The sequence below is a fragment of the Pseudorasbora parva genome, chromosome 18 (genome assembly GCF_024679245.1).
Source record: "Pseudorasbora parva isolate DD20220531a chromosome 18, ASM2467924v1, whole genome shotgun sequence".
NCBI lineage: Eukaryota > Metazoa > Chordata > Actinopteri > Cypriniformes > Gobionidae > Pseudorasbora > Pseudorasbora parva.
Window position 1 is genome coordinate 37,562,436 of NC_090189.1, and position 25,196 is coordinate 37,587,631.

The 25,196-nt window shown below is 40.3% G+C and overlaps 1 protein-coding gene across 1 annotated transcript in view; it reads left to right on the forward strand.

The window, feature by feature from the left end:
- Positions 1-256: 256 nt before the first annotated feature.
- The window catches only part of kctd16b (potassium channel tetramerization domain containing 16b), a 167,574-nt gene continuing 142,634 nt past the window's right edge, over positions 257-25,196 (forward strand). Inside the window, exon 1 of the mRNA XM_067423024.1 lies at positions 257-1,683. Coding sequence (XP_067279125.1) covers positions 867-1,683 — 817 coding nt within the window. The 5' untranslated portion in view covers positions 257-866. The remainder of the gene's footprint in view (positions 1,684-25,196) is intronic.

The window sequence follows — 25,196 nt, forward strand, 5'->3', positions numbered from 1 at the left end:
ACTGTGGGCTTCACAGCTTCACATGAGCAGAGAATACTTCTAAAAATAAGCCACTGGCAGATGTTTGAATTAAAGCACGAGAGCACAAACTGTTCCAGGCAATCGGTATCCTGTAACCAAATCAATATGTTGACTGCATGAACACAACTGTCTGACAATACACTGAGGCGAACATAAGCATCGCGTGCATACTCCTTTAAGATGATGTAATTTTTGATAACCCATTATGTTTTTTTTTTTTTCCCGTCCGCTTAGGCAACAACAGCTGAAGCGGTTATTTTCTCGCGCCACAGCCCTGATGGAGAGCTCACAGAGAGTGATGCTACATCATCTTCACTCCTAAACCCTGGATTATTGCAGAGGATCACACACTGGATTTTCTTCTTAACAGTTGGGATTACCGATCAACCCCATTGCCTGTTTTCAATTATCTTCTTTTAAAGAACTATCCATTCTGGGTGTATTTGGTCGTCAAAAGTTGGATTCAATCCACGGCACAACTTGTATGGAAGTTTGGAACTGCCTTACGCGAAAAAATAGTGTTATTTTATAATGTTTTTGCAGAATTTAAACAGCAGCTTCCGTTTGCATAGCTTTCTCAGGCGAAGAAACAAGCGCCCCTATCCATTCGCTGCTGAGCAACCGTTACTCTCAGCTGTGCGCGTGTAGTTCCTCCTCGGATATTTCAACGTATTTTCGCTCTTTTTCGATGTTTTTATTTCATATGTGGGGTTTTAACTGCTCCAATTAGTTGAAATGCTATTTTTATTGCCGTTTAATGTGCATGGGCCATCGTCTGTATTCTCTAAACCGTTTCCTAGACTGTAGAGAGAACTTTTTCCCCTCTTGGATATATTTTGGCACCCATGACTGAAACAATGGCGTTAAGTGGAAACTCCAGAGCTAAAGACAACAGTTTTCCAGATGTTATTGAACTAAACGTCGGGGGGCAAGTGTATTACACCCGTCACGCCACGTTAATCGGCAACCCTGGCTCTCTTTTGGGGAAGATATTCTCTCCTAAAAATAACGCTTCGAATGATCTCGCCAGGGACCCCAAAGGTCGTTACTTCATCGACCGGGATGGGTTTTTGTTCAGGTATGTGTTAGACTACCTCAGAGACAAGCAAGTTGTGCTCCCTGACCACTTCCCCGAGAAGGGGAGGCTGAGAAAAGAAGCGGAGTACTTTCAATTGCCCGATTTGGTTAAACTCCTAACCCCGGACGACTTGAAGCCCAGTCCCGACGAATACATCCACAGTGATTACGAGGATGGCTCTCAAGGAAGCGACCAGAGGATGTGCCCTCCGCCGTCGCTCGTTCCCGCCGATAGAAAAAGCGGGTTCATAACCGTCGGATATCGCGGATCTTGCACGATGGGTAGGGAGAGTCAAACCGACGCCAAATTCCGGAGGGTGCCGCGGATTATGATATGCGGTAGGATCGCGCTGGCCAAAGAAGTTTTTGGCGAGACCTTGAACGAGAGCAGGGACCCAGATAGGACCCCCGACAGGTACACGTCCCGCTTTTACCTCAAGTTCAAGCACCTGGAGCGCGCTTTCGACATGCTCTCGGAGTGCGGCTTCCAGATGGTCGCGTGCAACTCGTCAGTGACGGCCTCGTTAGTCAACCAGCACACCGACGACAAGATATGGTCAAGTTACACTGAGTACGTCTTTTACCGTAAGTTTCCTTTCTAAAGTTTTAATATCGCATGCTTTGCCTCTTCTGCTGAACATATATGGCTGCTGGACTGTCACAGCTGAGGTTTTCCTTGAATTGCCGCTAGACGGCGCACTCGGTTCATACGTTTTTTCTGCCTTCCCCACTCGAGGTCTCATAGGGACAAACAGCATTAATACTAGTTCACTAGTACGTGTTCATGAGATACTAGTACGCATGTCAATACTTATAAGTCATATTGCAGTTCAATATTGCACTTTATTTGACAGAACTTAGTGCACTTATTACAGTGTATTTACCTCAGATATAACCTCCGGGTGCCACTGTCCTTGCAGGCCTACGTGGACGTTATATTTTAGTGAACTTCTCTGACACCATACACAGTTTTATGTCCTGTTAAGAGCACATTCAGGGCTTTTCAGAGATACCATTTGTGTTGAGGTTTCACCAGAACGACAGCTTCTACTTGGTCTTTAAAAATGAGCGAATGATCAAATTTAGCACTCATAAAGATGATAATATTTTGTAATTATCATTTAAATCTGACACATTTTCAATTTGTTTGTTATAAATCAACATCACAGGAAAATGTTTTGGTTTTTTTTTTCATCAAAATATGACTTTATGTTACAAAACAGGTCATTTATTTCATACACGTCCACTGTGGGCATGGAAGTGAATACGGAAATAAATTACTTATCAGTGTTCAAATATTAGATATTATTATGAAAATGATTACAATTATTACTCCCGTTATTACACTCATTTCTCATTACATGTTGCTCCAAGAACACATTAATATGCCAATTAAAGATACATTTTACATTGTCTATTTTACCCACATATTGTAAGTAAAACGGTATATCAATTTATTCTGTATATTTCATAACAGTTGAGAATCATCTTTAAACAATTTGGTAAAAAAAAAAAAAAATCCTAAAACCTAAAAATGTATTCATTTCATTTGATTTTCCAATTGATTCATTTGAGTCCTGGTGTTTACTTATGAAAACATAGCATAACATATGAATAAAATATTATTTTTCAGCTGGCAAAACATTATGGAGTCTATTTAAAGGGAATGATTATGAAGGGGAGTTTGGTCAAACTATGTCAGCGATACAGCGAATATGTATATTTTTTGCTAAATCAAAGACTTCCGCAGCCATTTAGCGTATGTGCACTATTTCTTTCTTGAAAACTTTAGTCCCCTGGCTACCACGTCAGAAGCTGCAATTCAAAATAAGTTTTACCTGCCACTGCAGCAAATTCAGCAGCTTTTAGATCTTGTCGGTCCGACTTTGTCAAGGCAAACTCTATGAAGTACCCTCTCAGCCCCGAAATTCAGCTGCCGCTCTTCTGTTTCTGTCTTTTTTCTCCCCTATAGTAGGCCTAGCTGTTGATTATATGTTTCATGTGTTGTGCTTTTAGTGAGTAGGTCATCCAATAACAGAAATTAGTGATTTACATCATCTGTTCCCAACAGGGGGGTCCCAGCCCACAAGGGGGCCTCAGCGAGTTCTGCGGGGGTCGCATCATATTTTTTTAAACTGTTGAGCGGTGAGCATTAAGGAGAACGATCGATCACATTACATTAGCTAATTGTATCCATGATCCCGTGGCTGACCAAAAAATTGACAAATTTGTAATTCTTCCTCCACAAAAACGACTGAGTCCCACTGATTCGCCTACAACAGCTGATGGTAATGACCCAGGTGAGGGAGCTCCCACCAATGCGGGTCGCAGCAGCAGTGCTAGCAATACTGGAAACTAGAAATGCAGAAAATACCAAGTTAGTTACCTGAACTATGGTTTTATTTTAATTTTCTCGTAGCAAAGAGTCCCTGCCCCAGCCACAGTGCATTATCTGCGCCAAAGTCCTTGCTAACGAATGCATGAGGCCGTCTAAACTAATAAGAGATTTGCAGACAACTCATCCGCAATACCACGACAAGCCCAGGGCATTTTTTGAGCGCAAGGCAAAAGAATTGACACACTCCCAAAATGAGATGAGGGAAGTCACATCTACTGACAAGAAACTTTTAAAAATATCGTATATAGTTGCTGAAAAAATTGCCAAAGCAAAGAAAGGGCACACAATTGCAGAAACTTTGATTTTGCCATGCGCAACAGAGATTGTCAAGGAATTATTTGGAGAGGAAAAGTTAAAACAGTTGGCCAAGACACCATTATCAAAATAATACGGTCAAACGTCGCATCGCAACAATGTCAGAAGACGTGAGGGGTCAGCTTTCTGTGCGACTTCGTGATAATTACTTTGCACTTCAAATAGACGAGTCTACCGACGTGTCAAAAATGGCACAACTCATTGCATACGTTCGTTATGAATGGAAAAAAGAGATAAAAGAAGATTTTTTGTTTTGTAAAGAGCTCCGTACTACAAAGACGGCAAACGACATTTTTGAAACTTTGGATAATTTCATAAAATCAAATGAGATTAACTGGAGTATTTATTTCAAATAAGGCCAATTTATAGTCTATTCCTAGGCTTACATTTTTAAATTACAAATGGCCTACTGATGTTTTTTGCTATTGTATTTTCAATATTATATATAGGCTATTATTTGTGCATTAACATATCTGGTTATAGTAATAAACATACTCTTTGTTTGTAAACCATATTTTTGTCATCCTTGCTGCAAGCTTACAAGAGCTATAATATCATTAAATATGAAGGGGGGCCCTAAAATATTTTCTTGGGAAAAAGGGGGTCTCAGACAAAAAAAGGTCGGGAACCACTGATTTACATCAATAATGCAGTCAACCCCGCTTGTGGAGTAAAGGAAGACTGTGGTAAAATATATCATGATAATATAAATGGCATATTGCCAGATAGTGTAATGGTTGATGCATGATACGTTTGGGCATGAGAGGTTGCGGGTTTGCACAATCACTCAAAATTTTGTTTGCAATTTGGATTATATTTATACAATTTCATTTCACGAGTCCTAATAAATGCAAATTCAACAATTTCTGAAGTGTTTCTATTAAAGAAAGAACACCGCTTTCTCACATAACACAGTTAAACTGCCCCTTCATAGGGTTCAGCACCACCACAGACAGCACCTACTAACCTCGCACTTAAGAAACTATACCTCAAGTAACCTCATAAGATATAGTTCAGGGAACACGCTTAGAAATAGTATAACAAAAAAAAGTTATACCTTTAGTTTTCGTAGTGTGCTAAGAGACAACGTTATCGGGAAATCCAGCCCTGAACAATTACTGATTCTATTCAGTTAGTACTAGGAACAAACATTGGAATAGATACGAGGCAAGGCAAGTTTATTTATGTAGCACATTTCATACACAATGGTAATTCAAAGTGCCTTACACAGAAAATGAATTAAAATATTCAGAAAATAAGCACAGCACAAGAAGTACAAAATGTAACATGAGAGTCAGGTTCATGATTCCTTTACTCTACAAATCTTCTTGAAACATATTTGTCTGGTAACTGTATGTTTAAACAGGTCAAATCTTCCTGGAACCACCAGGGCTATAACCATCAGAGGGGGTCTAAACGGATCACACTTAGCTGTTTGAATACTGAAGAATAAGTCCCTAGTTGAACTGGAATTAGCAATAACTGGAGTAAAGTCCGAATTGTTAACCAAATCCCCAATAAACTGATAGCATAGTGACCAGTTGAATAAATTGAAAGTATCTTATAAATTGGGAAACTGAAAGAAAAAATGCTAGGCAGTTATGCTACTATAGTATTTTTAAAGTCTAATTGCTCATGTGATACAGCAGTTTTGTTTTTGTCTTGTTTTTTTTCAAGAAAGAACAAACAATTGTGTTTATATTTCCCAACTTTGTACCTTTTCTAATGTATCCATACACTGAAAGCTTTTATGTAAGACCCTTACCTGGTAAGTAATGTCTCGAAAGAGACCCCTTCCCCCACCCCGGATGTCTATCTGTGCGAGCATCTCAATGGAGTGGCAGTGGATGATGGCTCTCTGTAATGGCTCTCATAACATTTTATGATGTAACAAAACACCACCCACTTCAGGCTGGTAGTGGCTAATGTGCTGTCGAGCCAGCAGTGGCCCTGCCACAAGGCAAAATGGAGGAAGCACATAATGGACTTTATACTGAGCCCATTAAAAAGATTGCAGCTGCCATATTATAGAGTTTTACAGATTCTCACAAGACAGTCATTTAAATAGACATTTTTAACATTTTACAGCCTTGCTGTCTTACACAGAAATGAAGCATCAGTTTTTGTCTCTTGGTGGTCACTGTCATTAATACAACCTGATAACTACTAGATTTATGGTTTTTAACAAATGCATGCAACATCCCATGATACGCAGCTTCACAGACAAAGTCAATGAGGCCTTGGTTAAATTATGACTTTTGGGTCATTTTGGCAACCCAGCGCTGGGTTGAAAAGGGACAAACCCAGTGCTGAGCTGAGTTAAATATTTGATCCAACATGATGGGTTGCTATAGTAAAAATTACTACATTGCTGGGTTAAAACAAGCCTAAAATCAATTTAATACACACAAAATGACTACAGTAACAATACAGGCAATTGTAATAAACAAAAGGGTAATTTATTGATTAGAAAGAGCATCTAAAAGTAAAAAACAATGAGTACTGTCACTCGAAGTGACCACACCCTTAATTATGCGGAACTTTAAGGCTTTATATAATGTTAAAAAATGATTTATAAAACAATGCACCCCCTCACAGTTGTCATGAAGGGCAAAATTAGCTATATAGATCAAAACCAAATTTTTTACCAGGCTATAATGATTTTTTTCTGCTGTAAAGTTTTGCATTTTAACATGAGGCTCAATGAGATTCTGCTCCTTCTGGAGCCTACCTCTAGAGGCCAGTTGATGAATTGCAGTTTAAGTCACTTCCGTATAGGCTTCAACAGAAACTGGTGGAGGTTGCTGCTTGGCCATTACCTATTTTTTTATTTTTATTTTTTGTTGTTGCATATTTTGCTTTTAAATTTAGATCTAGACATTATTAAAATTTTATTATAAAATATCAAATAATCAAGAAATATTTTTTGTACTGAAGTAGGAAGTTAGCCTTGAAATCTAGACGCACCCTAGTGGCAGCAAATTTAATCTGCCGTGAGTGTCGTCTAGCAACTCTCAATTCACTTCTGAGCTGTAAAAACCAAACTCTTGTCGGGCCAATCACATCGTGTATAGAGTCAGTGGGCGGGGCTTAATATAATGACAGCAGAGTTGCACATGCGCATGCTTCTAGTAAACACAGAAGCTGACAAACGGCGGTCTTTCGAATCAGCTTTGACCGCGACTCTGGAAGATTTGGAGTTAAGCTTTTCTCTGAGAAAAGAACGGCACTGAAGTCATTCTTAAGAAGGGAAGATGTGTTCGGAGTTTTGCCGACAGAATACGGCGAAAGTTTAATCTGTCAACGAGTTCCGCTTCACCTTCGTTGCTCTGGTTGGTGTACCGCTATCCTATTGCGTGCAGAGGGAGTTTAAAGAAAACCGTTTATCCCGCCCCTAGGATTGAGCTGTCAATGGTGAGTTTCCAGACCAAACATCTTGATTTGGTCACATGAAAAATAAAAACTTTTCTTGAAGTTGTGACTGAATTACATTAAGGAAAAGCACTCCTTTTATAATCACTGAAGCTGTCATTCAATTCAGTATGCTACTATCGAAAAACAAATGCACATTTAATTTGAGTAAGAATAGCATAATACAAAAAAGTAGAATAAAACAATTTATATGTTTACATATAAAAGTTGGGTTTTCCTCAACAGTGCAACCTTGTTAAATCAGTTCATTATATATTATCCATTATCGATCGGCACTTACACCAAATTGATCAGCACTTACACAAAATCGATCGGCACTTACACCAAATCGATCGGCACTTACACCAAATCGATCGGCACTTACACCAAATAACATTTGAGCAGAAACTGCACCTTTTCCTTTGGGCCTTCAGCTGTCCTTACCTGTAGTCTTTTTTTTTTTTTTACGGATCTACTACATCTGACACTTCCAGATACTGTCTTAAGTAAGTTCTACATTAAGTACTCTCCCATGGTAGTTGGTCATCTGGATATATATATATTTTTTTGCCTATTGTTTTATGAATACTGTGAATTCAGACGTAATACTCAGTCCACATACTGATTTTCACTTACTATATAGTTATATGGGTATATAGGGTATTCAAGGTGTCTGAGGCAAATTCTTGACTCAAAGAAAAAAAAGAAAGAAAAAAAAGAAAAAATAATAACTGACAGCAGATTAATAAATTAATAAAAACAGAGCCAATGCCGTAATGCATACAGTTGTAGGAAAAATATCTTTTTTTTTTTTGACAAAAAGTGTATTAAAAAAATACTGTGTTGAGTCAAAATCCCACAGTAGAAGATTATGGGTCAATTTGACCTCCTTTATGCATTTTTGGTTAAGTGATAAAGTTCCTCCTCAGCAATCCTATGACCAGAAAATAGTCTTTTTTTGTATTTTTGTTGTTGCATTTATACATTTACAATACCACACATTATCTTTTCAAATCTAGTGGCAATTGTATATGTTTAAATATTCTAAAAGAAACAGAATCCTCAAACTAATGCAATATTTCTAATAAGGATTCTAGAGTCAAATTATTAATATATTTTCCTTACATTAATCAACCACCAACCAAAGTTTGTGAAAGTGGCATGCAATAGTAAGTAAAGAAAGTTTCAGCGAGTGTTTTCAGAGTTGATATCCAGCCTCCTACACAACCCAGCAAGCCTGTTGAATTTGCTTTGCCTCTGGCAGAACGCACCAGTTGCTTTTTATAGGCTTCGCTGCTCTGACGCAAAGTCTACCCAGAGTGCAATCCCTTGAAGGCAAATTTATTTACCAATTTGTTGCATGGTTAGAGTGATTGATGATCAATCATTGACTGTGACAGGTCGAGGACTTTCTGCAGTCTGCCAAATACGCTGTAAACCAAGTCATTGGCTTTTTTAGTGACCAGCCGCGGCTCGTCTGTAAGGGCAAATATTAATCCAAACATAGACCTATATATACACTGAATTAATAATACATTTTAAATGTGTTCAGCGTTCTGCAACACATATTTTTTGGGGGGATTTTCTAGACTATTTTAAGTGTAAAGTGAGCATGATTAAAATGAAGCAAATGGATTCGGCTGGCATGTTTAAAGGGGTGATGAATTGAGAAATCAACTTTCCCTTGAGCTTTTGATATATAAAAGGTCATGCTAATATAAGAATATCCTGTTAGCTTCAGAGCTGAAAACTTCCTTGTTAGTCAAAGAAAAGCTTTTATAGACACCAGGCCCAGAAAAAGGTCCTGTTCTTCATCCTGACGTCAATGTGTGGCGAAACACGCCTCTACAGAATAATAAGCATGTGTAGTTCAGTAGCCCCGCCCACTGACTCATCGGATCACGCTAGTCAGCAGCAATAAATCTCACTTCAGGTTGGAGTGGGGGGGGGGGGGGGGGGGTAGGTAATGCATTTGATCTTGATTCAGTATCAGTTTATATCTAGTATATATACTGTACATAATAAGAAAAAATTTGTGAGTGCTTATATAAGTATCATTATTCATCAAAAATATTAGGATGGAAGTTATTCAAGTTTTGAAATTTCACATTTAAAGAAATCTAGTGTTTGATCATCATATCTAAATATTTATTAGAATGCAAAGACTGCAATATATTTTTGAGCAACTAGATTAGATACATGTATATTTATTAAAGAGCCATAAGGCACCTAATGGCATTACAAATAAACATTAATATTTTTTAGCCACAAAATGACTCTAATTTGCCTCTTTGAATTGGAATTCTCTATTTTAACATTAATTACTACACTAATTGTAATATAAATGTTAGAAGAAATATATACAAATATTAGAAGAAAAATATTATAAGTGGTCATTTATTGACAAAAATTGTTGCACAAATAGTATTTAGTACCAAAAGATCTCCTCAAAATATTCAATAAATATAATTTAATGAGTATGAGTGTGACCAATTAGTAAGGAATACCTGAGGGCTAAATACAAGAATAACATTAATGTTAACAATGTTGCATCCAGGGCTCTCAAGTTTTGAATTGAGTTCAGAGTGAGATTTCGGCCGTGGGTTTGGCTGGGTACGGGGGTCTGATATGAAAAATGACAAATTCGTACAAATAAAATAAATATGTATTTAATTAGTGTGTGTGTTTGTGTGTTTGTGAGAGAGAGAGAGAGTGAGAGAGAATGGTTAGTGTTGTTTATTGGTGTTGGTTTTTGAGGCCTTCAGCCCAGAGGTTGGTGGCACCATAACAGGAGCGCGGTCATGCTGACGTCAGCTGTGGTTTACAACAGAGATTATTTTACTCTCAAATAATCTTAGACAAGCTGCCTATGATTATTGTTTTCTATATCAGTATGGTTGTATTTTTTCCTCTCTTTATGACAGCGGAAACAACTCCCACACCAATACCCCATCATTTTTAGCCATACAGATAGGCTAAGTACAAAAGATAATTATAAACTGTCTACTTTTATTTGTGTACTAGGGATGCGCGGTATACCGGTACTGGAAAAATACCGGTATATATTTTATTTAAAACGGTACGATATCATGATTTGGCACATTTCGGTATATGCTGCTATTCCGAAGTTCACCGCTAGATGGCAGCGCGCTACCCAAACTGTCCCGAAACAACCGGCAAATGTGACAACAACATAGACGAACAAAATGGATAAAGCAGTTGAATCTCACTCAAGATGCCCAAAACGAATTAATAAAGAGAGGAGTAGAAGTGACATTTGTAATGACTTTGCTTATAAAACTGATGAAGAGCCATCAAACCCAGCCAAGCATCTGTCACTATTCTGACTTTAAGACTTCTGAAGAGATCGACAGGTCAGTGAATCATTCAAACCATCTCATTTAGACATTTATTTTCTTTTAACACTGATCAACGCACACACATAGCCTAACATAAGATCGAATATCACAATCTCCAGCGTTCGTTTCAACCAATGACATTTAGATCTCATTATATTTGCACTTATACTATTACACTATTTACATTCGCGTTAGACACACCCGACTGTGTTTATGTGAATACTCACTAAAGACGGACATTTGTACATAATTCTGTGTATTTGACTGCTTAAGGAAACTTAATGTGTAATGTGCGAGCGTGACTAAGTGACAGGCGTGTGTGTGTGTGTGTGTGTGTGTCGTATGAGCTCATGTAACTGTTATTACGAAATGCTATAAAATCTCTTGCGTGTTCAAATGATTTCCGTTCTCCATCCCGAGACGAGCGTGAAATGTTGAATCGGATTATGCAGATTGCTTTAGTGTAGTGCGATGTCTTTTGAAACCAGAAGCAATTTGCTAATTTTGAGAGATTTTTGCTGAAATTATTTCTCACAAGAAAGTTTTCAAATGACTGATTTGATGTGAAAAGCTTTGCTGATTAATTTACTAATAAACATTTGTGGTAATTTCCCACTTTATAAACTCAAAACTTGCATAATTGTTCTCATTCGCGTGCAATATACCCGCGCTAATATCAGACCTTGTGGTATCGATTTGATATCGGTACTTCGGTATTAGATTGTGGTACCGTACCGAAGCCAAAATTGTGGTATCGAGCCATCCCTATTGTGTACACTCAAAATACCAACAAAGGCTGTGGATTCAGGGAACAGAGCACCCAACTCCAAACAGTTTTTATTTCAAATATGTATTTTGTTTATTAAAAGCAAAGTTTTTAATTTCAAAAGCATTTCTGAATTCAGTTAAAATAACAAAATGTAAAAAAAAATTTTTTTGCCACCATGGAAAATTTAATTAATGCTTGAATAACACCTATGTCTCCATTCCATTAAAAATAATGGCTAGTGCGGTGATGTGGCATAATTTTTGGAATTGCTTGAACATGTTAAACACATCTAATTATTTCTGTAATACATTTTAATTTTGCAACTTATATAAAGTATTAGCCTACAATATACAATTTATGTTTAAATTTTATGTTAAAACTAGTGTTGGAAATAGCAAATGTAAATTATATTATTCAATTTGAATTATTATTTTGCTCCAAATGTTGCACACATGGTATGGAAAATGTAAATGTAAATTTTGAAATGCATTGCCATTTTACATATTGCATTGCAAATTCTATATTGCTACACTTCAGCTTCCATAAATAGGGGTGAGCACGAATATATTCGATCTGTAATTAATGTTTGAAAAATAAAAATAATATTGAAATTTTACTATGTTGCTTCGCTGGCCTAAATGCAGTGAATCCATTATACATCCCTCTAAATCTCGCAGTTTTAACTAAATCCACTGGGTGGTGCTGTGGAGCGGGTTAATAACTCGACTGTATTTGATCACTAATGTCGTCTGCCTCGTGATGTTTGGAATTATACTTAAATGAAAATGATCTAACAAAATGGAGTTACTTTTAATAAATTAATTAATGAAAGTGAGTTAAAAAATGAGATGTTCACTGAGTGAGAGCGCAATTAACGTACAGCAAAATGCATTTCATGCTAATCATGATTGAGACAAGGCTTCCTTTAAGTTTTGTTGGGGGATTAAGAACAGAAAACAAAGTGCTGTCAGAAACTTAACTTGAAACCGTTATCTTTGTGTCTCTGCATCTCTCATCGGGGCTTGTAGTTGCCAACTAACGGACTTCAGCAAGCATTTGATTCAATGAGCGAGTCCGTGGCGTGAATCACAGAATGTTACGTTGGAATCAGAACGTAAACTTTCTTGGGTGGAGGGAACATCTATATCTTACCCAGATACAGCAAATCTATTTTATGATTGACTGTTCGGTCTTTATTTTTATTAGATTAACTGGTGCGTGGCAGGGCCGTCAGAACTCTATGGGGAACTCGCTTGATTCCTCTAACAGCGCGCGTTAACCCTGGCGATTTCTCTGCGTGAGAAATACAAGGTGTGGCGTGTGAGCGTGTGAACGGGTTGAAATGCGTGTGTCTCACGCCCAATGCGTGAGACTTGAGAGCCCTGTGCATCTCTATCACTCTCCATAATAAAACGATCCTGTAAATATGGCTGACTTGAAAGATTCAAGCTGAATCTCTTCAGCAGCTAATTTCGAGACCAAAGACCGCAATATCAGAAAGAGCAAGCTATGTGCTGGTGAGATCATTTAGTCTCATTAGTTTTAATGAAGATGACTGTGTTTTTGATCATCTGATGCTTGGCTTTACTTACTTCACTTGTGGCTGTTTGCATGTTGGCTTGCTACTCATTAACGGTGATCCTTGTTACAGTAGCGCCGTCATATCTGACCACAACATGCCATATAGCCTATAACACACTCTCACAGTTTTTATTTATTTATTTAACAATTTGCCAGGAGTAAAATTTACATATGTGGTTTAAACAACCAGATGCATTTGACCAGTTTCGCCTCAAAATGTTGAATGAAAAATTATGTTTATTGTGTTTGACTGTTCAGTACAGTTCATATTTACCTTTAAAAAGCAGACATTACATTTTATTCAGTTATACAGTTATATTCTATAACTGCAGTGGCAGTGGCTCAGTGGTTCATGTAGGTTGTCTACAAACCGGAAGGTTGGTGGTTAAATCCCCAGTTCCACCTGACCAAGTGTCAAGGTGTCCATGAGAGAGTGAATGGGTGAATGTAAGGCAACATGTAAAGCACTTTGGATGGCCATGGGGTCTGTTGAAAGTGCTATATAAATGCAGTCAATTTACCATATGTAGAGTTGTGGTGTTGCTGCAGCTTATCCCAGCATATCAGGTTGTAGGCAAGGACCCAAAATCGAGGCATTTAAATTCAACTATTGCAGATGTGTATAAGAGTATTTTATTTTATTCAGAAATGCCAATTCCCTAGCATTCACACAAATGTATACATACAGTACTAGAGATACATACATGTACTGTATGTGTAAATATAGATTGTTACACGTACATGTTAGGTAGGGAATGAAACAATAAACGGGATTGCTTAAAAAAGGAAAGGGTTGGTGGAGTGGTGGTTTCCTGTTTAAACTGATTTGTCTCGCTAGAGAATGAGCCATGACAGTTTTGATGCTCCACTTGTTAGGCGCAGCTGCTTCTCTGCTCAGTCTAGGGGGACTGAACTCTGAATGTAGCATCTGCATTATTCACTACCAGAGACAGACATTAGATTTAAATGGATTTCCTGAGTCAAAGAGATAGTTTGTTGCAAAAGGTTGTGAAATGTGTGTTTTTTTTTGTCCATTTAATCAAAGTCAGTGGTCACCAAAGCAGATTTGTTACTAGCATTCATATACATTTTTGGGTGAAAAGACCAGAGTATCAGATATTGGCAATGAAACAGAAGCTGGCTAGTTTAGGGCAGTGGTTCCCAATCTTAGAGTAACCCTGTAATGCAGTTTCCCTAATCAAACACACATGATTCCCTTGTTTTAAGAAATATCTGCGTACACACACAAGATCACTGAAACTCACGTTCATTTGACTGCTTTAATCGTGAGAAACCCCCCACACTGTAAAAAATGGTATGTTCAATAAGTTATGATAACATATGTTTTTACATTGTTTTAACTCATCAAAATAAGTTAAGGAATGTTAAACTTGTTTTTATTAGTTATACAAGATGCAACTCATTTTTTAAAGTCAGTTTAACATAATTTAAGTTGAAATAACTTAAACATCTAAGTCGATTGTACTGCAAAAGTTCAAAATTTGCCTTTTTTTTTACAGTGCATCTATAATACAAAATAATAGATTCCTAAGATTATATTCATAACAATAAAATAATGCATTTCCTTGCCGATACAGTGATAGAGAGCGCGTTATACTCATAGCTGAAGTCAACAGCGGCTGGCTGAACTGAGCGGCACGAGACGAGTCTCTGTGCCGTCAACTTCCCTCTTTGACTGATTGGCTACGGGATGAGCTGTCAATCTAGAACTAGGGGACCAGTGGTGATACTAAGACCCGCCCCTGATTTACATGAAACTCGAACGGCAACATTTGGAAACGCAAGCGCAGAATGCAGAAACAAGAGCAAAAGGGAAAATAGCACAGACATACAAAAATGGAAAATAAGAGCAGAAAACATGATTTTGTGTGCGATTCAGATAATTTTGAATTCATGATTCAGTTTTGAGCAATATAATTTTAAACTTGTTTAAATGTTTGACTCACGCTTATTATTTGTATTTCTATGACCACATTGTTTGTGATTCTGCATTGATTTTTCAGTTTTGTGCGTTATATTTTCACGTTTTTAAAATTTTGATTCAAATCATGCTTATTTTTTTATGCTTGACTGCAATTCAATTGGCGGGATTTTGAGCCCATACATTAGTTCGCGAATCGGACAAAAGTGGACTCGTTATATGTGAAGCCAGGGTGTTAAAACAATGCAAAAGATTTGTCATCCCAGAAAACACTTCATAACGATATTCTTTCGTGTATTTGAAAGTATGGTTTATGTCAGCTGCGTGTGCAAAACGTCTGTCAAAAGAGGTGCGATTTTTTAACACATTTCACTTCCAGCTATAATTCAGGGAAAATATTGTGCGAACGCACCACATGGAACATAGAGTCAGTCTTCCGACCTTCTACGATTGTGCGAGTTCAGATGATTTTGATTGATATTTGCGAGTGAGAGAGAACTAAGACGGTGATCATTTTGAAGAGTCTTCAGTGCGCACGGCTCTCTGCTCGTTCTCAGTCACATGCTAATGTAGATTAGCATTAGTAATCTACATCAATTTATAAATCTCAATAACTCATCAAATAAGGCTTTGGCGGGACAAAAATTTCAATGTAGGTAAAACCTTAACATGCCAGGCCAGTGTGTGGCGCTATAATTCTGCCACAGAAATACCCTAAAAACAGAAAAGAAGAGTTGTGGCTAGAAAGGGGTATAGCAGTGGTAGGAGGTGAGGCAAAATCTCAAAATAAAATAACAATAAATACATTTGCTACTAAACAGATGTGTTTTATTAACGCCTACACATACCCCAACCCTAAACCTACCCTTACAATAATGCAAATACGGTAATTAAATGATGCAATATTGATGTGCACATGCCCAGTGCCCGTAGTTGAGTTCCTTTAGTCTTTCACCGTGCTGGACGTAGTGATGATGTCACCGTTTCCCAAAATATATGGATTGGCTGTACACACAAAAACGCAAGAATATCAATTTCAGATTTATCCACTCTGGGACCAGAAAATATCAGATTCATGCTTCCAAAACGCCGGATCCGTGTGGATGAAATGCTGATATGGTACAAAATGCATACAGCTAAATGTGTCTACATGTGGAAGAAGAGGTGTGTTCGTCATTGGCAGTGGCTGGTTATAACCGATCGCCGAGAGTTGGAGGCGGAGTGGAGCTGCAAATGTAGATAATAAGTTCAGGGAACTACACTAACCTTTTCCACTGGCGGCACTTGCGCTACTAACTTTTTCAGTTACTGGCGCAAAACATGATTTGGTCGCACAAATTATTTATAGTAAGCCACTCTGGATAATAATGAACAATAAGGAAACTGTATTGCATACAGATGTGCTTTTTTATTTTACTTGCCATATTTTAAACCACATGCCTTCTTGTTTTCTTTAACATTGGTTGGAATAGATTTACTGCAATAAAAAAATACAGTACACAATAAAGTGCAAAAGGAAATTCTTTTTGCAAAAGAATAGATTTTCAGCAACTATTGACTTTTCTGTATTAAAGATACAAAAAAAAAAAAAAAAAAAAAAACAATGCATGTCCACTTCACAGGACATTCCCCTCACATGGCAAAATCGATTGGCCATTGTGTATAGCGGGGCCTCCTTGCCCTTTGCACATGCGAGAGCCAGTTCTGCACACTCTCTCTGGCATCAAAGTCAATCAGTTCAGACCCCTCTACCCTGATTCTGATAAGGTCTTCTACAGTGTCTGAGTGAAGATTTGCTCTTATGTCTGATTTAATTATTTTCTGTGTAGAGAAACCTCTCACACAGACAGCAGCAGAAATAATAATAATAATAATAATAATAATAATAATAATAATATATATATTAAACGTGTACACAATAATGTGTGTGTATATAATCTGCTAAAAACAAAACCACTTGCCTTATGATCTGAGCAGTATGGCTCAGTGGTTAGCATCACCTCCCAGGGTCCAAGGTAGCTCTTGTCTTTAAAAGATGTGTATATCATCATCTTCAAATTCTTCCTTGGCCAGTTTTGAATTGCACCCATTCCAGGGATTTTAATAGACATTTAATATAGTTAATCATATTGTGTTATATTATGTTAACTTGAAAACAGTCTGAAGGGGATGGTGTGGTACATACACCTTCTCGGGACTGTGGAGAAATGCTCCAAGAGAAACTACATCCTTCACACCGTGGTCCCAGAGACTAAGTTTGTCTGGCCAGGCATGGTGGTTAAAGGCATTAAAGGACTGCACCTCTGTGGTCGTTAGCGTGTCCTTTGTGTTTTTCTCTATCAACACAAATTAAAGAAAAATTCTGAGATTCAATGAATGCATTATTTCAACATAGAAGTTAAGTGTGTCCTTTTGGATGTAATTGCAATATTATAAACAACTTACCCAGCAGGCTACTGAATCTGTTTCTCAGGTGTTTCACAGTGGACTCAAATGTCATTTCGATTGCTCGCTGCAGTCTGGGAGCAGCTTGGATGGGTTCGCCTTTTACCAGTTTTGCAGCCTCCCCTTTTGAAAGGTTCCTGGATTAAAATAAAATATGATATATTAGAACATTCTGTACATTTTACAGTTTATTTCTAATATTAAACACCAGATAACCTAAATATATTTACTTGAAACTTGAACTCGTGTTTTTCATTGTCCTGATTCTGGTGGTGCTGCTCTTGCATGACAGCACAGAATGTGCTTAGTTTTCCACCAAGGCTTTTATGGTGACTAAAAGGTTTTCAATCCCACGGCAGCCTGGCACACAATCATTTGTTTAGTATATATATTTATTAATGATTAATAATATGTATTTCACCCAATTCCCCTATTACCCAACCCTTACTTGAGGTAGGATGATATAATTTCTCTGCAAAAGCAGGCTGAACTGACTAATATAAGAGAAAAGGTCTGCCAGGAAATGGCAGAATGCCACAAAAGTCCCGTCCTCCATAGTGAGTTTGATCTGCAATGTGACGTAATCACACAGATCAACCACATTACTAATTAAAAGGCACAGGTCTTTTGCTTGAGAGTGTCTGAGATTACTCCAATAAATTCAGCACATGATTTGTGGTTAGCGAATGTTGGATTAATGGCCACCCGGTTCTTCTTCAAAAGAATAATTTGCAATTTAAATTTGGTGAAAGGCATTTCGTCTTTGGCTATATTATAAGCTACATTGAACTTAATTATCAATTCAGATTCCTTACTTGCCCGGTTTGCTAAATCTTGACGTCGAAATGCAGTGGCGAGTGCTGCTGCGTCATGGGATATATACCTATCTCTACACTTTGCGTGCTATATACTGTCATTGTGAAGCTTCAATGATTCGTGTTAGAATTGTTTTGACGCAGTTACAAATTTGGAGAGTCCTGCAATTGATGGCCTACAGAATTTACAGCACACACAGTGCATTGCTCCGTCTTGGTACCTTAACCACTGGTATTCTTCGAGCCACTGGTGTCGAAATGCATATGTCCGTTTCGTTTTTCCCGCTTGTGCTTTCCCTGATGAATCCTTCTCAGCCTCATCATTCTCACTCACAGGCTCCGTTTGAGGAGTGAGGTTTATTCGCACAGCAACTACTACTAGCTGGCCTCTGTTACACTCACCCCCCCTAAATAAACCTCACTCCCATCCGGGTCACGGCACCAATGTAACCCCTACTGTTTGGACCGGGACTCGAACCCTGGTCCGCCGGCATGAGAGTCGGACGCTCTAACAAGAAGGCTAAAGGCTGCAACTTCTAACGTCAGTTCGCTAGAGCGTCTCTTGAGGTCAGAGGAGTGAGGTTTATTCGCACAGCAACTATTACAAGCTGGCCTCTGTTACAATAGCATATTGCCTAAAGCATAAGGTAGGTACAAAAATAATCAGTGATACATTTGCGACCCTATAGAAATTAGGGTCGCAATGGCATTTCATTTTGGTGGCAGTGTAGTTCCCTGAAGTTGGACATTTTCTGCTTCTCGTAGTAACGCTTGCACTGTGTTTGCATACTTTATTACAAGACAATTTTATTCAATACTTTATGTAGGCTTTACCGAGCTTGATGTGTCTAAGAAAACTTGTAACCCCCCCCCCCCATTCTTCTGCTTTTCATTGAGTTTGGAAGACGCTGTGAGTTTACCTTGGATTAACCTCAGAAAAAGAAGAATGCGATTTTAAAATGGGAATTTTTAAGTTTAAACATTTCTTCTCACTTATATTAGCGTTATTTTTGCATAAAACAATTGTGCAATTTCTGACCAGCATGCACTGCTTCAAGTCACTGATCGGTCTGTGCAGCGCTGCATGAAGTCAAACAAGACTATTGTAAGCTTCATATTAAATAAAAGGTGAACATGTGACCCTTTTTTTAATGATTTTATCTCGCATTTGAATACTTCTTTTTTGGCATTGTGTGGTCTCTTGAAATGTTTTATTACTTGGAATATTTTGTCTACGCACCTCATTTGGAATAGTTTGAAGGTGCAGTGAGTTTCTGACCATTCTTCTGTCTTTCAAATAGCACATTTGCTTTAACATGGTGCTTTTTTTTGCCTCCTCTCCACATCACGCTCATAGCAGACCAGAGTGGTTAAGCATATTCAAACCCAAGCCGTCAATCTGCCGTCATCATGAAGGGAATGTCATTCCAGAAGTTACTTTTCAGATTTTGATTAAATTTTGATTAATGTTCTGACTTTTCAGATAAAGATTAAATGTTTTATAACCGCAACAAATTTGTATTCTGTGTATTGACTTACACAAATTAATAGTTCACCCTTAGATCTGTAATGTGTGCTAACAAAGTAAATAGGGTCAATTTTGATTTAACACAGATTTTAAAAAAACTATCATGGCAATTCGTAACTATTTTACATTTTGGCAAATTGGTAATCAAAAATCCAAAACTTTTTTCCTACATTTGTCCCCGTGTATGTGTTCTTTATATTAATGTACAGTATGTGCCTCGGATTCATCTGTGATCAAATGCTAAAGTATGTACATAAATAAACAGAAAATACACTATGGCTTATTCCCATGTTGGAAATTTCTCATACAGTACAGCTGCACTTTACACTGTGCTTTGATGCATATTGTAAGTGCTTTGTAAGACTGTTTTGAACTCTTTGATTTTTAATTGAAAACAAAATATTGCTGACATTTGTGCCTCACTAAGAGTGCAGTAAAGTCAACCTCCCAAGCTGCATTCTTCTTTTTATAATACAGCCCTTTTCCATGCTAACATGAAGGTCAAACTCCAAAAGTTCTTTACAAGAGTTTCGGCAGGTCCCCTTGCTGGTGTATGGCCTTTGAGTCTTCAGATCTCTACCCATCAAAGTCCGGTCTGTCATGTCTCTTATTAGGCCTCTGGAAAGGGTTCTTAATTTGATAAACAGCATTGATTCACCTGCCTCAGAGTTAGTGAGATAACTGTGAAGTCTGTCTCCATTACCCATTAAGTAGAGGTATGTGGCTTAATATGCATGCCAGCATCCTTGGGCTTATGTGATGTGGCTAACAAGTGCCAACAATTATCAAAATCTATCACCCTGAAACTCATTTCATCCAATTAAGTGAAGTTCTGGCCTGATATGTCTGGGCCAAGCTGCTGCAAAATTATTTGGCTTTTTTTTGTGGCCCGTTTACACCTGGTCACTTTATGCATTTTTCTTACAGATCGGAGAGCTATCTGATTTGTTAAAACGGTTCCATTTACACTTATAAAAACAAATATAAATCCGATATTCAATTCCTGCGCTAAATGCACATTTCTTCACATCAACAAAAGCAACAGATATGAGCTGCATTTTATTTTTCATCCGCTAATTTGATGTTAAATGTACATTTTAAGACCACAATAGAAGAGAGAGCTGCATCAGCACTGGTAAGATCCTTTAGTCTCTCAATTTTTAATGAAGATATGTGTTGAGCATCTGCAACTCTTTTAGTTTCATCTGTATCGATTTGTTGCTGTAGCACTGTCATACCTGGCTATAGTGTCTTTAGCCTATAACACTCTCACATCTTTATTTTTTAACATTTTGGGACGAGTACATTTTACATGTGATAAATAACAAGCAGATGCATTTACACTTGTCCATTTTCAGCTAGGATGCGTCTCAAACCACCTCCTGAAGTGGTTTGAGTGATCAGATTTAAATTGGCCTCAGAGTGCATTTTAACCTGGGGCCAGATTTACTAACAGGTAAATTTTGGTTTGCAGTAACAGTAAAAAAAAAAAAAAAAAAAAAAAAGGTCGGTAGGTAGGTCTATTTTTTTCTCTCTCCAAGTTTTAATGTAAAAAAACAACGAACAAATTTTTGGTGATGGTGATTACGTAGGTATGAATTTAAACAAATTAGCATATTGTGACGTCACTAATTGGGTCTTCAAGCCGTGCCTTTGGGCGCATAGGCTAATTGCAAACCTCATTTTGATGCAGGCTACATAGACCACAAACAAATTGAAATATTTGTCAAAAACATGTTTATTGCATACATTAGGTGCATTCATTAAGAAAAGGTTCCAACCACCAGCTAGCTGTCATTGACTCTTAGCTGTCAACCCTCCCATTTTTTCCGGGTTTCTCACGTATTTTAGCTCTTTTCCCGCTGTCTTCCCGTTAGAGTATTTTCCCGTGATATATTCTGTATTTTTACGCTCGATTGTGTTAACTCAGAACACGCAACTATCTGTGTCTGAAGTGGCTTACACTTGTTGCTAGACCAACGCATCTGGTGATATAGACTAGTGTATTTGAATATTGAAAAAAAAAAGTTGTTTTTGCAAAAAATTCAACTGATTAAGTAGCTATAACCTACTCTTTCTTTACTGGTAAATATTACAGTAAACAAACATCACAGACAATGGCAGACCAAGGCAGCTCTTTCATAATGTCAATAATACTTCTATAAATAACATTTCAGTTTCTTTACATTTATTGATGTATCTCTTAACTACAGAAAAATGTTACCGTTGAGTACCCTACAGATTAAAATTTGAGCGGTTTACTTTGTTCATAAAGAACTTTAAACATGAATGGTCTGTCATTCTATAATATATATTGTGTGTAGTTCCCTTTCAGTCGGTCACGTTCGACGTACGTCAGAACTGAACCGACGAATTGGGATCTGCCCTCAGAGACCTATCCACTTCGAGTGTAAAAAACGAGCCAATCGGAGATTGGCATGTGATCCACACATTCCACGCTCCGCCCCGCAGCGCGGGTATAAATAGGAAGTGGAATGGTAGATCAAATGCTTTCAACTTCGGAGCCGAACAGTTCAATACTGTTTCCACGAAGAGTGTTAAAGACAAGCTGAGTCTTGGAGAAAAGGAGGAACTGCCAGTGCGGGTGTCATAGCGCTTCTCAGCGAGTGACCGTATATTGTTGCAATCGCTTGCATTCAAAAGAGCTTCCAAACTGTTGGTTCGCTGGGCGTTTTCCTAAAAACATTTGAGTGTCACACGCAGGCTTGCACTGTGGACTGCGTGCTGACCGCGGTCATCTCCCTGAGTGCTTCAGCACAAACTAAAAGAGCAGTTTTTCCATTCTAAAAGAGCAACACGGTTTGACCCTGCGTCTTTTTCAAGATGTCATTCAAACCGTGCATTCCTGGAATGCAACTGTTTCCTGTCCTCATTGACGGCCACGATCGCATGTGAAATTGCGATCGTGGGTGATTCATGTTCTCGCAGAAGAACATGGTCACGTCGGCGCGTTGTTCGTCTCACCCTTTCTCATAAAAGGCTTGAGTGTTCAGCGCGCCGTGTGCCGTCGAGCGGCCGGCTGACAGCGGTGGTTGTCACAGCAACCGACGCGCGTCAGTCGGTGCTCTAGATGCGCGGCCGAGACTATGAAACCTCAGATGGGGTTGAGTCCCTTCGCCTATCCCCCGATCTAGTTCATTTCTAGTGTTACTGGAAAAGGGCTACTTTGGCTGATAAGCGCTGGTGGCCTGAGGATTACAGTGGGGATTCCCCGCCGGGTAAATCCCCGCGGGCCCCCACTCCTCTATCGCATCAAAAGCATGCTGAGACTCTGTTCGTGGGTGGTACGGATTCTCTCATGAGAACATGACCACGTCAGGGCATTGTTCGCCTTGCCTTCTTCATTGAGGCTTGAGCGTTCAGTGCGCTGTGTGCCGTTCTGACGGCCACGTTCACTGTCTCACATGCCTGCTTGTAGTGAGAGATGGAATCGCTGGTCCTGGAAGAGAAAGGGCTTAGCGTTTCATTTTTTGCTCGGGCAGAGGACAGATGTCAATTGCTGCATCGGAGAGAGGGAAATATGGAGGGTCAAAAGGGCCAAAAATGAAAAAAAAAAAAAAAAAAAGTATCATTGTTTTCCCTCTCTCACTGCCCTCTGCCCTGCACGCACGAGGGTAGTCCCAGCCCAGGGGTTGTGCAGGAACTGCGTGCGGTGTTGGACCTCGCCCTATGGGCGACGAAAATCACTGCACGCTCCCTGGGTCAGGCGATGTCCACACTAGTGGTCCAGGAATAGGGGGCTAACCTGGCAGATGTGCGCAAGAAAAGCCTGTCTGTCGGGCTGGCCTCCTCGGCGACGCCATCGAGAACTTTGCCCAGCAGTTCTTGGTGGCCCAGAAGCAGACAGAGGCGTTGCATCAGGGTGCCGACGACGAGCTGCTCGGTCGTCGGTCGCGGCGCCTCTGCCGGCTTGTCGCCGAGGGCATCCCCTCCTGCGTCCGCCTCCACCCTGCTAGAGCCGAGCAGCAGCCTCCACTGGAGGAGCAGGGTGCCGGGCGCGAGGGAGGCGCCCAACCCGTCCAGGGCCCCGCTAACCGGCAGGCAAGCGCAAGGGGACGCGGCCCTGAGACGGACAGGCTGGGGAGAACAGGAGCTGCTCGGGGGGAGGTGATATTCGTATCCCTCCCCCACCCCCCCGGAGGAGGACCGGGGGGCCCTGACTGGTTAACGTTCTGCCACTGGCTCTCCGGAGTCCAGCGGTACCCACATATTCAGAGCAGTTTCCTCTCTCTCTGGGCCTCAGAGGGCCAGGTTGGAAGTGTGCGACGCCCCCGGGCCTTGCTACTTCCTTCCTCCCCTCTCTCGCCAGGGGGCAGTAGTGTGGGCATCGAGACCGCCCCTGGGCCTTCTCACCCACACTCTGCCCCAACCTGGAGTACTCGGACAACACTCCGGGCCGCCTTCGGGCCTCCCGAGTAGGGTCTGAGCGCCCCACCCCCCTGCCTTCGGGCAGCAGGCAGCAGAGTGGGCTTCGAGGACGCCTCCGGGCCTTCTCACCCACTCTCTGCCCCTCCTGGGAAGACTCAGACAACACTCCGGGCCGCCCACGGGCCTCCCGAGTCGGGTCTGAGCATCCCACCTCTCTGCCTTCGGGCAGCGAGCAGTCGAGCGGGCTCAGAGGACGCCTCCGGGCCTTCTCACCCGCTCCCTGCCCGCACCAGGAGTGCTCGCGCGACACTCCGGGCCGCCTCCGGGCCTCCTGAGTCGAGCCAGAGCTCTTTTCGTTGCGCTGCCCCACCCCGGGCATGTCTGTGGTGCCGTTGGTCCCGCTGGTACGGTCCCTGGGAGCGTGGCTACAGCTCCCTCGACCGTCCCGTTGGCTCATCCATGCCATCAGACTCGGCTACGCGATTCAGTTCGCGCGCCGGCCACCCAAGTACAAGGGCATCCTCTTCACCTCAGTGCGAAGCAGTGATGCTCAAGTCTTGTGGTCAGAGATCGAGGTCCTACTGGCGAAGGACGCGATCGAGCCGGTTCCTCCAGCCGAGATGAAGTCAGGGTTCTACAGTCCCTACTTCATCGTGCCCAAGTAAGGGGGTGGGCTCCGGCCAATCCTGGACCTGCGCGTCCTGAATCGGGCCCTGCACAAGCTCCCGTTCCGGATGTTAACGCAGAAACGCATTTTTCAATGCATCCGTCCCCAGGATTGGTTTGCAGCGATCGACCTGAAGGACGCGTACTTTCATGTCTCTATACTCCCCCGACACAGACCGTTCCTACGCTTGGCGTTCGAGGGGAAGGCATACCAGTACAAAGTCCTGCCCTTCGGGCTGTCCCTGTCGCCTCGCGTCTTTACGAAGGTCGCGGAGGCAGCCATTGTTCCACTCCGAGAACGCGGCGTTCGCATCCTCAACTATCTCGACGACTGGCTCATTCTCGCCCAGTCTCGGGAGCAGTTGTGCGAACACAGGGACATGGTGCTCAGTCACCTCAGCCAGTTGGGCCTTCGGGTCAACCGAGAGAAGAGCAAGCTCTGTCCTACGCAGAGAATCTCTTACCTCGGTATGGAGCTGG